The sequence below is a fragment of the Notechis scutatus genome, chromosome 2, assembly GCF_049901735.1.
Source record: "Notechis scutatus isolate UNSWTSFEM ecotype Mainland chromosome 2, rNotScu1.2, whole genome shotgun sequence".
NCBI classification, from domain to species: Eukaryota; Metazoa; Chordata; class Lepidosauria; order Squamata; family Elapidae; genus Notechis; species Notechis scutatus.
The window spans coordinates 6,044,993-6,061,149 of record NC_142010.1 but is presented as its reverse complement, the minus strand read 5'-3'; the positions used below and the strand labels follow the sequence as shown (position 1 = coordinate 6,061,149).

At 41.9% G+C, this 16,157-nt stretch overlaps 1 protein-coding gene across 2 annotated transcripts in view; it reads right to left on the bottom strand.

Annotated features, from left to right (window-relative positions):
* EGFL8 (EGF like domain multiple 8) overlaps positions 1-15,700 on the bottom strand; it is a 39,040-nt gene extending 23,340 nt beyond the window's left edge. Inside the window, exons 1-4 of one of the 2 annotated variants that reach the window (XM_026686872.2) lie at positions 15,436-15,700; positions 14,423-14,559; positions 9,693-9,812; positions 6,994-7,106 (exon numbers count right to left, since the gene is read on the bottom strand). In XM_026686872.2, the coding sequence (XP_026542657.1) occupies positions 6,994-7,106; positions 9,693-9,812; positions 14,423-14,523 (334 nt within the window). In that variant the 5' untranslated portion in view covers positions 14,524-14,559; positions 15,436-15,700. The remainder of the gene's footprint in view (positions 1-6,993; positions 7,107-9,692; positions 9,813-14,422; positions 14,560-15,435) is intronic. The other variant, XM_087953310.1, reaches the window with a different exon arrangement.
* Positions 15,701-16,157: the final 457 nt, after the last annotated feature.

Genomic DNA, 16,157 nt, shown 5'->3' with positions numbered 1-16,157 from the left:
GAGGATGGCGCTCTTTTGTTTCCTTGCGATTATTATTCTAGGAAGCTTACAGCTTCGGAACGCAACTATACCATTTGGGAAAAAGAGTTGTTAGCTATTAAGGTTGCTTTTGAGACTTGGAGACATCATTTGGAGGAGCTCGACACAAGGTGGAGGTTCGGACAGATCATAGGAACCTGGAACATTTGACCACGGCTAGGAAATTGAATCAAAGGCAGATTCGTTGGTCGTTATTTTTTGCCAGATTTAATTTCTCGGTTACTTACGTTCCAAGTGGTCAGAACCGGAGGGCGGATGCATTATCTCGAAACCGGAGTATACTTGTGCCGAAGATCCTCTTCCTTTACGGACAGTGTTACCACCGGAATCTCTAGCCGTACTGCAGGAACCGGTAGATTTACGGGCCCAACTACGAGAGGCGCAACGTTTGGATGCGTGGGACGCAGCAGAGACGGGAGGACATTGGCCCAACTTCTCCATGGTCTTTTGAAGACGATCTGCTTCGATATCGGGGTTTATTATATGTGCCTACCAGACCGTTGAGGGCTCTCATCATGACACAATGTCATGATAACCCAGCGCTGGTCATTTTGGATTACACAAGACCTTGCATTTGGTCACTCGGACTTTTTGGTGGCCTCGAGTTCGTCATGATGTGTCTTCTTACGTCGCTTCTTGCGTTCAATGTAGGCAAGCGAAAGCAGCATCCGTGCACCTCCTGGACTTTTGCAATGCTTGCCGACTCCAAGTAGACCATGGGGAGCGATCTCTATGGACTTTCTGACACATTTACCATCTTCATCGGGGTTCACAACAGTGCTTGTGGTAGTGGATATGTTGACTAAAATGGCCCATTTCATTCACTGTCGGAAATTACCATCGTCCCGCACTACGGCTCAGTTATTTTTGCAACATATCTTCCGTCTACATGGACTGCCTGATAGAGTGGTTTCTGATCGTGGGGTCCAGTTTACGGCAGAATTTTGGAAACAGTTAATGGCGGCTTTGCAAGTGAAAGTATGTTTAGCGTCAGCGCACCATCCGAAACTGATGGCGGGACGGAGAAGGTGATTGGGATTCTTACTCAATATTTGAGATGTTTTGTTAATTTGCGACAAAACGATTGGGTGAAATACCTCCGTTAGCAGAATTCGCGTTTAACAACTCGCAGCATACCTCCACCCGTGTCACGCCATTTTTTGCAAATATGGGTTATCATCCGCGTTTCTTCCCATTAACTATGATGGATTCCCGGTTCCTGAGACCCGAGAGTTTTTGGAAGAACTACACGCAGTTCGCCGTCTACTGATACAACAACTGAACAAGGCAAAAGAAGATTATAAGCGGTTTGCAGATCGGTCCCGTCGAGATACACCTCCGTTAGTTGTGGGTGATAAAGTGTGGCTATCTACAAAACATCTGAAGGTCGATCGCCCTATTAGAAAACTTGATCATCGGTTTATTGGTCCGTTCCCGATTGAGGCAGTTATTAATCCCGTGGCATACCGCCTCACTTTGCCACGATCCATGCGTATTCACCCGTCTTTCATCGATCTCTTTTGATTCCTGATTCTTCTGTTTGTCGATTACGTGATTCTGCTGAACCGGGTCCGTTATCATTGCCTTCTGAGGAGCCTGCTGTTGACGATACGGTGGTCGACGCCCTTGATTCCCGTTGGCTCAAAGGTCGCTTCCAGTATTTGGTCAGGAGGAGGGTAGATGACTCGGAGGTTTGTTCCTGGACGGATGCGTCTACACTTCATGCTTCGGATCTGCTTCGAGACTTTCATGCACACTTCCCTTGAAACCGCATCCGGATCGCCAGACCCGGGGAAGGCCCTGCGGTGAGGGATAGTGTTGTGATTCCGGCATCTGCTACAGGTTTTTTGAATGACAGCTCCAGCGAGGAGGACTTATATGAATCAGCAAGTTCTAACGATGAGGAGGAGATGAATGCATTTGATTTGCAAGATCGGCTTGAACCTTCAAACTCCTCCACCCTTCAATTAGGTGGTCAGCCGGGAACGGGTGATAATGAGGAACCAATGATATCTTCAGGTGAAGAAGATGATAATTTGGATGATTGCTGGGTAGATGTCAGGACAAGACGTCTCCTGACAAGGAGGAACCAACGAGGATACAGTAGGAGAGCAGACCAGCAATTAGACTAATTAGTTACTCTATAAAGGGAGAGATATGACTTTGCACTTTGTCCGGAACAAAGTGTCTATTTGCAAGGAGAACTGAAGAGCACAGTTTGGAGGATTTTGATCTGAAATATCTTGTTGGGATTTGGATTTAATTCGTTGGAACTTCTACTTATTGGAATTATTTTGTGAAGGATTTTGATCTGAAGAATCTTGTTGAGTCTTGGATTTAGTTCGTTGGAACTTTTACTTATTGGAGCTATCTGTGAAAATTCCTGTTTGCTGCCTTTCTTTACAAGGACTGTTGCTTTCAGCCTTATCTGTTTACTTTAAAAGGTGGGACATAACATTTTCCTGTTTGCTGCCTTTCTTTACAAGGACTGCTGCTTTCAGCCTTAACTGTTTATTTTAGAAGGTGGGACATAACATATATATATATATATATATATATATATATATATATATATATATATATATATATATATATATATATATATATATATATATATATACACACACACACACACACACACACACACACATACATACATACATACATACACAACAGTTGACAATATAAGTTTTAGTTCCAGAGATCGGAGTACATATGTGTGTGTGTGTATGCATATACCGTGTTTCTCATATAATAAGGCCGGGTCTTTTTTTTTTTTTTTGAGCCCCGAAAAAATGGCTAGGCCGTCTTTTCGGGGGGTGACTTAATTCCCCCCCCCCTTGCATCTTCGGGCGGGCGGGCAGCGACGGCTTGGATGTTGACCTCGGCGTTGGTGGGGCACTTCGTATCGGGGTCAACGCAGGCAGCACCATATCCGGGTGTGCAACAAAAGTACTTCCTAACGGCAAGCCCCCCCACCATTCCCCCCCATTTCGCATGTTTTAATATAGGCCTTAATTTGGGGGGAGGGGCTTAATTTCATTTCATGCCTATAAAACATGCTGGGACTTCCTATTGGGGGAGGCCGTATTGTTGGAGAAACAGGGTATGTATGTATGTATGTATGTATGTATGTATGTATGTATGTATGTATGTATGTATACACATCCCGATCTCTGGAACTAAAAATTTATATTGTTCACTAAGTTTCTGTTAGCCTGTGCTAACATCGTCAGAGTGTAAAACAAACCATTAAGGAGATATGTGCCTTCATATAACATTAACCAATGGCCATTGTGCGCATGACTTTGACAGCATTCTCTCTAGTTCCCTCCCTCTTTCCAATGGACTTCCGTCTTAAAGGGCCCTTTGGTTTGTCTACTAGATTCATTTGTTGCTTTGCTTGTGATGTGTGATGGGAAGCCCTTCTTGCTGTGAAAATCATGCGCACAATGGCCATTGGTTAATGTTATAGAAAGGCTTAATGGTTGTTTGCTAACTCTGACGATGTTAGCAGAGTCTAATGTAAGCTTAGTGAACAATATAAATTTTTAGTTCCAGAGAGCGGGATGTCTGTCTCTCTTTACACACACACACACACACACACACACACAAATATAATATAGATCATGTGATCTGCTGTCGTCGGGGCAGGGAGTGGGAGTTGGTGGGTGATTTTTTTATTTAATTTTTTTCCAGATTTTGTTCTATTGTAGTTTATGAATTTATTTGATTCCTTTTGTTAGTTTTTATTTTTTATTTTTAATTTTAAATACGGTTTTACATTCTGTAAGTTGCCTCAAGTTGCCATGGGCGGCTCAATAAATTCAATAAATACTGCTTCACAGTGCTTCACAGCCCTCTCTAAGCGGTTTACAGAGTCAGCCTATTGGCTCCAACAATCTGGCTCCTCATTTTACCCACCTCGGAAGGATGGAAGGCTGAGTCAACCTTGAGCCTGGTGAGATTCGAACTGCCAAATTACAGGCAGCCGGCAGTCAGCAGAAGTAAGCCTTTAGTACTGCACTCTAACCACTGCGCCACCACGGCTCTTGCATTTAACAAGTGCAGTGATTCACTTAGCGACTGGGGCAAGAAAGGTTGTAAAAGGGGGAAGATTCACTTAACAAATGTTTCGCTTAGCAACAGAAATGTTGGGCTCAATTATGGTCGTAAGCCAAGGACTACCTGTACATCCACCCCCAGCAAGTGCCTTAAAGCTTTGTTCACCAAATTCAGGAGTGAAAGCTCAGCCAGTTGCTTTCCAGGTAAAATTATATTTTTACTCCACTTCGGTTCCAAGCTGATCTTGGAAATGAGAGGTTCTTAGTGCAATTAAGAGGTTCTTAGTCTCGATTAGATAACTAGCACTGATGATGTTACCTAGTTTGAGTAATGAAACACCAGCAGGAAAACAACCCAGCTCAGAGAGCACCAAGGACCCTTCCTTACAACCCAGAGCTACAAATATTCCCCTTTATTTAGCTGGCAATGGCCACTGTTAAAAGCTTGGATAGTAGCTGCTATCAGAGCCAGCACAGAAAGAGTTTCTTTATTCCTCCCTAATGGTACATTGGAAATCGTTCTTTTTTGTTTTTAGGTATCTCTTTCTTTTTTTATCATCAAAGGTAAAATACAAACCAGAAAAGCAAACAAAGCAAAATAAAACAAAAACATATATATCTAGCACTAACAAACAACAATAACAATAAAATTGGTCTACCAAGAAAGAGGAGAAAGTCATCTAAATACTAAATAAATTTTAAGATTTAACATATAGAATCTACCCAGCTTGTTGCTGAAAAAAAGAAAAAAACAATAATTTGTCCTCCCCTTTTACATTATATAGATGATAGATTAGATAGATGATAGATTATATTATATTATATTATATTATATTATATTATTATATTATATTATATTATATTATATTATATTATATTATATTATATTATATTATATTATATTATATTATATTATATTATATTATATTATATTATATTATATTATTATATTATATTATATTATATTATATTATATTATATTATATTATATTATTATATTATATTATATTATATTATATTATATTATATTATATTATATTATATTATATTATATTATATTATATTATATTATATTATATTATATTATATTATATTATATTATATTGATAGATAGATTATATTATATTAGATAGATGATAGATTATATTAGATAGATAGATAGATGATAGATAGATAGATAGATAGATAGATGATAGATTAGATTATAGATGATTAGATTAGATAGATGATAGATTATATTATATTATATTATATTATATTATATTATATTATATTATATTATATTATATTATATTATATTATATTATATTATATTATATTATATTATATTGATAGATAGATAGATTATATTATATTAGATAGATGATAGATTATATTAGATAGATAGATAGATGATAGATAGATGATAGATAGATAGATAGATAGATAGATAGATGATAGATTAGATTATAGATGATTAGATTAGATAGATGATAGATTATATTATATTAGATAGATAGATAGATAGATAGATAGATAGATAGATAAATGATAGATAGATAGATTATATTAGATAGATGATAGATTATATTATATTATATTAGATAGATAGATAGATAGATAGATAGATAGATAGATAGATAGATGATAGATTAGATTATAGATGATTAGATTAGATAGATGATAGATTATATTATATTATGATAGAGAGATAGATAGATAGATAGATAGATAGATAGATAGATGATAGATTATATTATATTATATTATATTAGATAGATAGATAGATAGATAGATAGATAGATAGATGATAGATAGATAGATAGATAGATAGATAGATAGATGATAGATTAGATTATAGATGATAGATTAGATTATAGATGATTAGATTAGATAGATGATAGATTATATTATATTAGATAGATAGATGATAGATAGATAGATAGATAGATAGATAGATAGATAGATAGATAGATGATAGATTAGATTATAGATGATTAGATTAGATAGATGATAGATTATATTATATTATATTAGATAGATAGATAGATAGATAGATAGATAGATAGATAGATAGATAGATAGATAGATGATAGATAGATAGATTATATTAGATAGATGATAGATTATATTATATTATATTATATAGATAGATAGATAGATAGATAAATAGATAGATAGATAGATAGATGATAGATTAGATTATAGATGATTAGATTAGATAGATGATAGATTATATTATATTATGATAGATAGATAGATAGATAGATAGATAGATAGATAGATAGATTATATTAGATAGATGATAGATTATATTATATTATATTATATTATATTATATTATATTATATTATATTATATTATATTATATTATATTATATTAGATAGATAGATAGATAGATAGATAGATAGATAGATAGATAGATAGATAGATGATAGATAGATAGATAGATAGATAGATAGATAGATTAGATAGATGATAGATAAAATAGATAGATAGGCAGGAAGGCAGGCAGGCAGGCAGATAGATATAGATAGATGATATAGATAGATGATAGATGATAAATAGATAGATGATAGAAAGAAAAAAGAAAGAAAAGAAAGGGCTATAGATATATAGATGATAGATAGATAGATAATAGAAAGAAAAAAGAAAAGAAGAAAAGAAAGAAAGGCCTACAGATGATAGATAGATAGATGATGATGATGATGAGAGAGAGAGAGAGAGAGAGAGAGAGAGTGGCTGATAGGTTGACAGGTATGGTAGATAGAGATATAAAGAAGAAAGAGCAGTCAATAGGTTAAACTAAGCATTCCACTCATCTTCAAATCCCTCTGTTAACCATCTGTTATTGTATTTAGCATGTAGAAAGTCCATCAGAAATTGTTCTACAGGGATTTGATCGCTCACCTTCCTCGCACTTTGTGTCCCCCAGGTGACGTTTCTTCCATCCTGGGCAGCAAATGATATGGGCCTGTAAGATCTCCTTCCGCACCTGTCGCGTGGCTACCCGGTAGGTGGTCCTACAGAAGAGAAGCCATGTTCATTCTCCTGAGCAGAGTAGGTGGAACCTCAAATAACCCCATCTATTTTCTGTAAATTTATTCTACGTTCCCGCACAGGAACACTTACAGCAAAGGAAGCCCCAAAGCTGCTAATTACAGGCAGTCCTCAACTTATGACCATCATTGGGATTGGACGCTCCAAAATGGCTTCAGGGTGGACACGTGTTTCTGCTGGGACACTGCAATAGTCAGAAGCAGGGGTGGGATGTGGCCAACTCAATATCACTCACATCGAGGCACGCATCTCCTTGCCTGGCCTCTCAAGACTGTGGGGATGCTGCAACAGTTGTAAGTGTGGAAAATGGTCATAAGTCACTTTTTTCAGTGCCATTGTAACTTTGAATGGTCACTCCACACAAGCAAAGTACCAGCAAAGGAGGGGAAAAAAATTCCAGAGAAGTTCCTGAGACAGGAAGTCTAGTCCTGCCAAGAATGTAATAAGGGTTAACGGAGAGGCAGTTTCTGTAAGCAACACCAGAATGTTTCCTTCCTGCCTTCCTTACAGGATTAGGCCAGTAATTTCTTCTAACAACTGGTTCTCCGAACTACTTAGAGTGTTAACAACCGGTTCTAGCGAATAGGTGCGAACTGGTAGAATCCCACCCCTGCATGCAGTTCAACTAGTCAAGCTGCATGTGCATGCATGGCCCACCACTTGTGTGAGTTGAGCTGCGCATGCCCTCCCAGTACTGGCACAGCCCAGTTCTCCTCTTCCCCACCAATCGAGCCACCAAGCTGCAAAGGTTGGGGACCGCTGTCTTAAACAATCGTATAAGCGGCATTTATTACAGGTTAGTCCTTGACTTACAACCTTTTGTTTACTGATCAACAGCACTGGAAAAACTGACATGACTTTTTTTTCACACTTACGATCATCGCAGGATCCCATGGGATCACCTTTTGCAACCTTCTGACAAGCAACATCCATGGATTAGCCAGATTCATTTTACAACCATGTTACCAACTTAACAACTGCAGTGATTCACTTCACAACTGTCTTGCTTAGCAACGGGAATTTTGGGCTCAATGGTGCTTGTAAGTCGAGGGATGCCCGTACATCCAAATGATCATATATATGCCTCTAAAGTAGTGATGGTGAACCTATGGCCCACGTGCCAGAGGTGGCACGCAGAGCCCTCTCTCTGGGCACGCGAGCCATTGCCCCAGCTCAGCTCCGCTGTGCATGCTCATGCACACCTCCCGCCAGCCAGCTGGTCCTTGGGTCTCTGCTTCGCACACGCAGGGGTCACATGTGCATGTGTGGGACACGCATATGGGGGTGAGGTGTATGTGCAGAGTGCGCGTGCATTGCATTTTGGAGATGCACGCACATATCTGCGCTCAGAGCACTTGGAAAGGTTAGCCATCACTGCTCTAAAGTAATCATGTTTGAAAAAAAAGGCTGCAATTATTACATCAGACACAAAACAGAAGCAGAGGCAGAACAACAACAGAGCTTGCTTGACAAAATTGCTTTCCTTGGCAATCTGAAACACAATCCTGCACACTCCAAAACTTCTTTTTAGCATTACTAAATGTTGCACAGCTCTTGCAATCTATTCGTTGCTGCTTTGGAGTGCTTCCTCTCTAAACCCCCCAAAATCCAGTTACAATTGGAAGTATTATGTGGGAATGGTAGAACACAACACCTAGACTTGACAAGCATTGGGGGAGCTGATCTAAAAAAATGGCATTAAATAGGAATGCCATGTTAGATAAGATAACCTTTATTGTCATTTTTTACTGGGAACACACTGGCCCACATTCAAAATGAAATTCTGTTGCCTGCTTTCAAAAGAAAGTATATATCAGTAACACATGTATAAACATGCCATCTACATATCTACATATCTACATATCTACATCTATCTATCTATCTATCTATCTATCTATCTATCTATCTATCTATCTATCTATCTATCTATCTATCTATCTATCTATCTATCTATCTCTTTCTCTCTAAACAAACCACCCAACAAAAAATCTCTGTAAAACATTTCAAATACTGTACATAGTGGAAAGAGAAAACTTGAGCGTTCACAAAGGTGGATGCTACATGGAACAAAACTGTGACTGAATCTTGATATTCTGCTTGAGATACCACGAAGGTAGCAAGGAAAACAGGTGGTGAAGAGGATGTGTAGCGTCCCAGACAATCCTGCGCCGTGCACACCCTGCTCAAGCATCCACCTATATGCCGTGTTCTGGATAGAAGGAAGAGAACTACCAATAATATTTTCTGCAGTCCTCACCACTCTCTGCACCGCCTTCCTGTCTGAAGCAATAATGCTTCCAAACCAGACAGTAATGCCATATGACCAGGATGTTCTCGGTCGTCCGTCTATAGAAAGTGGTAAGGACAGGGGAAGGAAGATGTACACACACAGGCAATGCAGAAAAGGCAGGCGCCACTGTGCCCACTTCATCAGTGTCTCACTGTTGAGCCACCAAGCTAGCCTGTTGTAGTTCTCCCTCTCCTCTGCCACAATGATAGGACCCACAGATCCTTCCTGGCTCCTCGTCTGAGTAAAACTTTGATCATACCTGTAAGAACTGCACACGCGAGGTCCTGGACACAGCGTCAAATATGGCTGGTGTTGGGGCTTGGCGTACGTCTCGTTGTAGGCTAAGGGGATTCTCAACATATTCCGGGCGCACACTCGGCTGCGGGTAGAAATGAAAGGACACTGAAAAAGCAGGTTTCTGTTTTTTTTAATCCATACAGAATTGGTGAGGGAAAAAAAACTAGAGCATCAGGAGAACGTTTTACCTTGGCTGAATTCTTCATGGAGCCAGTCTGATAGAGTGGTGAAGGCTCCAGGCTAGAAACCAGGGGATTGTGAGTTCTAGTCCTGCCTTAGGCCCAACGCCGCCTGTGTGATCTTAGGTCAGTCAGTCTCCTCTTAGCCCTCTGAAACCTGGCCAAGAAAACTTCAGGGACTGGTCCACACCAGAGGTGGTATTCAGCAGGTTCTGACCCGTTCTGGAGAACCGGTAGCGGAAATTTTGAGTAGTTCGGAGAACCGGCAAATGCCACCTCTGACTGGCCCCGCCCCCATCTATTCTCTGCCTCCCATTGAGTCCCAGCTGATCGGCTGGGTCTCCTTCAGTTGCCCTGCACAGGAGAATGGAGCTGGAAAGCAGGTTAGTGGAGTGGTGAGGGAATGGGGATTTTACAGTAACCTTCCCCCGCCATGCCCACCAAGCCACACCACGCCCACCAAGCCACGCCCACAGAACAGGTAATGAAAAGATTTGAATCCCACCACTGGTCCACACGGCCTCCAGGAGTCAACCCTGACTTGATCCAACAAACACCAAACCTACTACCCTCTCCTCTGAATTCTCTCCCTCTAGCAATTATTCATTTTCTCTTTCCCACATCACCTGGGAAAAGGGAAGCTCTGAGTTCAGGTGTGTGGTTTGGAGCGGAGAAAAAGCAGGTACAGAAAGAAGAGGGGGAAAAAAAAACTCTGTGGAGAGCTTCCCTATTCAAAGTATCTCTCGCTCCTTCTAGAGGCTTTTCAAGTCCAAAAACAACATCAGGAATCTTTTTTCTGATGGTGCTTTTTCAAAAGGTTTTCTCTTTGAGGAGAAACGTTTCACTTCTCATCCAAGAATCTTCTTCAGTTCTGACTGAATAAGGGAGAGGTGGTGGTGGAAGGATTCTTCCCCAACCATCATACCTGTGTGCAGGACTTACAGATATAATCCTTCCATCCCTCACTCCCACCATCCAGTCAGAACTGATGAAGCTTCTTGGATGAGAAGTGAAACGTCTTCAAGGAAAAACAGAGGAAGTCCAGTTGCCTCTTGAAAAAGCACCTTTGGGACAACCATAACTTGGATGACTGAGAATCTCCACACACATTTTTTCCAAAGGTGGTTAAATCTAGGGGTCCATAATAATACATAATAATAATCCATAATACAGAATAACAGAGGTGGAAGGGACCTTGGAGGTCTTCTAGTCCAACCCCCTGCTCAAGCAGGAGAACCTTATACCATTTTGGACAAAATGGCTGTCCAATCTGTTCTTGACAATCTCCAGGGACAGGAAACCCTTTGCTTTGGCAGGTAAGAGATGACAAGCTCTCAAGAAATGATGGTTTTATGTGAGAAAGGTTTTGCGTTGTTCTTCTGCTCATATTTAGTCCAACAGGTTTAAAAGGTTATGTTCATAGATAGATGAGGTAAATAAAAAATACTGTAGTTGTCAGGATTCCAGCAATCGCCCTATTAAATCATGATTCTCGAGCCAAACTTCAAAAAACTTCAAAGGATTTAATTGAGGCAACCTACCGGCACTGCCCTGTATGAAGCCAACTCTGGCATACGTAATTTGCAGTCCCCTGTGACCCTGTTCCCCACCCCCCGGGTGTCTCATAAATCAGATTCTCCAATTGAGCACCATAACAGGCTGGGTGTCATCCAATTAAATATATTTGCGGGCAAAAACTCTGGTATTTCAGTTACAATCTTTTAAAGATAAGAGTTGGAATGTACTTTCTCTTTCAAACTGCTCTTCCAGATTTCCTTCTCTCCCCCCCCCCACACTTTTTAAAATGGCAACTGCTAAAACAGGCATAGGAATATTGTACGAGTTGACGTTAGTTCTATTTGCCACAGAAATGAGGTTGAATAGAAACAATTATTTACCTCATGTAATGTTTATTAAAGTCTCTTGAAGAGGTGGGGAAAAATCCGTTTTCAACTTTAGGCAAACCAGCTGTCTCGATTTGGGCTGTTCTCTTTTTAATACCCAGTTGCTTCGATTTACTTTTTCATAGCAATTTGCAATTTATGTCCTTCTAACTACATTTATTCTAAGTGAAAATTCCATACCAGAGAAATAAATATTGCTGTTCCTCTATGAGTATCAGATGTGCTAATATAAAGTCCGATTAGTAGTTGGGAACAATAGTCAACAGAGAACTAACGTTTTTTTTTAGCAGAATTTTTTTCTACCTTTAAATAGTTACCTGCTCGGGGAGCAAAGTAATATAAAGCAGTTTCCATGAGTAACGTTACTACAGCTAGTCCTCGACTTACAACAGTTCACTTAGTGACTGTTTGAAGTTACAACAGCACTGAAAAAAGTTACTTATGACTGTGTCTCACATTTATGACCATTACAGCATCCCCATGGTTACATGATCAAAATTCAGACACTTGGCAACCGACTCATATTTATGATGGTTACAGTGTCCCGGGGGGGTTCATATGATGACCTTTTGCCAACCTTCTGACAAGCAAAGTCAATGGGGAAGCCAGATTCATTTAACAACCGTGTTACTAACTTAACAACTGCAGCGATTCACTTAGCAACCGTGGCAAAAATGGTCGTAAAATGGGGCAAAATTCACTTAACAAATAATTTTGGGCTCAACTGTGGTCGTAAGTCGAGGACCACCTGGGTTTCTGAGACAAGGTCTATCATCTGATGCCACAGAATCAATCATTAATTTAAAAAATGGTCACTATTATGAGAGCCGGAATGCGTACAGCAATGTTCCAAGTTGCTAGATTGAACAGTGGGAGATTATGAGTTCAAATCTTGCCTTTAGGCACAAAGTAACTTAGTGGCCAACCACTCTTACAGCTGTAGGAAGAAGGCGAGGGCCAAACCACTTCCAAAAACCTTGCCAAGAAAAAAACTCAACGGATTGTAAAGTTAACAATTATCACTACTACAGGGAAGAAATGACAGATACATGGATCTGACAGGGAGTCCTCAAGTTAGGACCGTAATGGAGCCTGTTCATCAAGGTCGTAACTCATGATAACTGTAAAGTGGTCAAATAACTGACTTGATTTTAGGAGCTTTTTTTTGTGGCGGTCGCTAAATGAATCACCGCAGTTAAGCAAACAACACGGTCGTTAAGCAAACTAACGGTTTGTCATGAGCGCGGTTTGGCCCAAATCAGAAGTAAAAAAGGCAGTTTTTATCAAAACTGTCATAAAACGTGATTACGTGACTGCAGGACACCGCAAGCAGCGGTAAATGGAGGCTGGTTGCCATGCAACCAGTGGTGGTAGGCTACTGGTTCGGCCCAACCAGTCGTAAAAAAGAAAGCTTCCGAGGATCAGATGACAGGAAAAAGATGAGAAAAGCGCAGGATCGGCCCTGCCACCCGCCCCTGCACTTTTCTCTTCTTTATCCTCTCAGTTGATTGGTGCTACAGGCCTCAGCTGGTGTGGGGAAAGCTGCACATGCGCGTTAGGTGCGCACGACAGAGGTGGTGATCAGCAGGTTCTGACCGGTTCTGGAGAACCGGAAGTGGAAATTTTGAGTAGTTCAGAGAACCAGCAAATCCCACCTCTGACTGGCCCCGCCCCCATCTCTTCTCTGCCTCCCATTGAGTCCCAGCTGATCGGCTGGGTCTTCTTTGGTTGCCCGGCACAGGAGAACGGAGCTGGAAAGCAGGTTAGTGGGGTGGGGAGGGAATGGGGATTTTGCAGTAACCTTCCCAGAGGTGGGTATTCAGCAGGTTCTTCTGACCAGTTCTGGAGAACCGGTAGCGGAAATATTGAGTAGTTCGGAGGACCGGCAAATACAACCTCTGACTGGAGATTTTACAATATCCTTCCCCTGCCACGCTCACCAAGCCACCCCCACAGAACCAGTAGTAAAAAAAAAAATTGAATCCCACCATGGGTGCATGCACAATCATTAAACCAGAAGTGGAACAGGTTGCACTCCCACTGCTGCGTGCCACCAAAGTATGGGCACATGACCCCCAGATAGGTCCATCATAACTTCCAATATTTGTTAACTGACTGGTCATAATTGGAGGACTACCTCTATTTAAAAGAATTTGAAGAATTTAGCAAGAGCTCTGCCACGAGAAGAGAAAAAGAACAACAAAAGAATTATCCATCCTTCTTCTATTTGATGAATCTTTTTTTTTTTTTAAATTAAGTGTTACAATCTTCAGGATATTCTTGTGGCCATGAATTCCACAGACACTAGTTCCTGACAAAAGCAAGGGACTTCCTTTTTTTTTTGCATCTTTACTTTCATCTGCTGAGTTCGCACGGGGCACCAAGTCCAACAGCAGCCAACCACAGCCGAACGAGTGGTTAACTCACGCCAGGGTGGTGTGTTTTTACGCAAACGTGTCTCTCTCGATTGTTTTCAAGGCATAAAAATAAATTTTTTTTCAGATGCTTCCCGAGAACAACAAAGAGGAATTGCTTAGTGCAATTGAACCTTCTGGCTGCTGTATGAGCTCGATATTACTTAGTTCCCTTCTTTCTAAAAATCGCCTTACCCCTCTCGCTGCTTGCTCTGTCCGAGCGTTTCCCTGAGAAGGAATATAACAAGGAATTTCCCACAAAGCAGGACAATGGGAATGGTGGCTAGCCTCCCCATTTCCCAGCGGGCAGGAAAGCCTTCAGAGCCCAGGACCTGTGGGAGCGAAGGAAGAAAGGGTTAAGCAAGACAACAATAAAATATGACAAAGGCAACACAGAGACAGAAGGGGAGGGGGTTGAAATCTATATTTCCTGTCTCTTTGGCCCAGTCCCTAATGCTTAGCCAGCAGAAAAGGATTCTGTGGAATCCCCCCCCCCCCATTCGGAAGGGCCTCTCAGTCATCCTTTGACTTCTCCAGAAACCATAGCTCTGCAGTGGTGTGTGTGTGTGTGTGTGTGTGTGTGTGTGTATCACAATTTGCAAAACACCCAGGAAATTGGATGACAACACAGAGCATCAAGTTCCTCTGTTAGGATCTTACTCAAAATTCACGTAACACAACCAGCTGAGATTTCCCCCTTCCTACTTACTACATAGACCCAAAGTTTTGCCATCGTGATTTATGACCCAAATGCTGACATCTCACGCACACAGAGAGAGAGAGAGAGAGGGAGGGAGGGAGGGAGAGAGACAGAGAGACAGAGAGACAGAGACAGAAAGAGAGGGGGGGTCTTCCCTTCTGCAGCCCAGAAGTAGCCCCAGTTTCAAGTTCTCAAGCTCCCATTAAAGGCAAAAGAGCGGAGAGGGCAGGAAAAAAACAAGTTATGGCTGAACTGCAAGACTCTGGATGGCCCCTAGAGGGTGCCACCACACAGCCACTCAGAGCACTCAAAGGTTGCTGCCCCTGCTGGTGATCCAGAGATTTGCAACTCAGATCCCTAAAACAGGAGCAGCGCCCTGCATATTTACATTTTTTTTTTCCTGCCCACTTCGCAGTGTGATACATATCCATGCGTGATCAGGATCCGTGTCCTAAAAGGCTGCCCAGCCGCTCTCACGCACGCTCACGGATCCTCTTGCACCGGCTACCTGTTTCCGTGGCTCTCCGTATCCTCAGCCAGCCTGGAGACTCCAGAGCAGAAGCTGCTGACTGCGGTGAAGTTGTCGGCTCAGGCTGGCTTGGATGGTGGTGGGGTGTGTGTGTGTATGTGTGTGAACTGATGCTGCCAAGTCCCCACCTCTCTTGGATGGCTTCCATACACCCCTGCAGCCTGGCAAAGCCCCCTCGTGCCCCCTGGCATTTCATCCCCTGGCGTGAGTCATGGCCCTCCGACCCTGGTCCCGCCGAGGAGGCGAGTGGCCCAGACAGGGGCCCATTGTCCCCTCCGCCCCCTTTGAATTCCTCACCCCCCCACGGAAACACATGGGCCCATTGTCACGCTCAGGGGGCTTGGGGAGGGGGTGGCAGGGCGTTCTGGAGGGAGAAAGGGAGAGAGAGAGCCCCCCCCCCAGGCCATGATATTTGGGGTGTGAAAGAGAGGGAGGTGCGAAATGGCAGGGCAGGGCGTCACCGGCAAGAGAGGGAGCACGGCAAAGGCCTTTGCGAACGAACCGTGGTGGCTTTTCACAATAGGACAAAGGCAGGAACTGGTTTCAGGCCCTGACAGAAAATATCACCCACAGCTGTCGGCTTTTCAACAACAACAACAAAAAGGAACCAGCGGATCTCCAGCCAGACGCTTTGACTCCCACAAGGCCTCGCCATGCAAGAACTGAGGGAAGCCTGGGTGGGCCAGGCCGCTAAGCTTCGG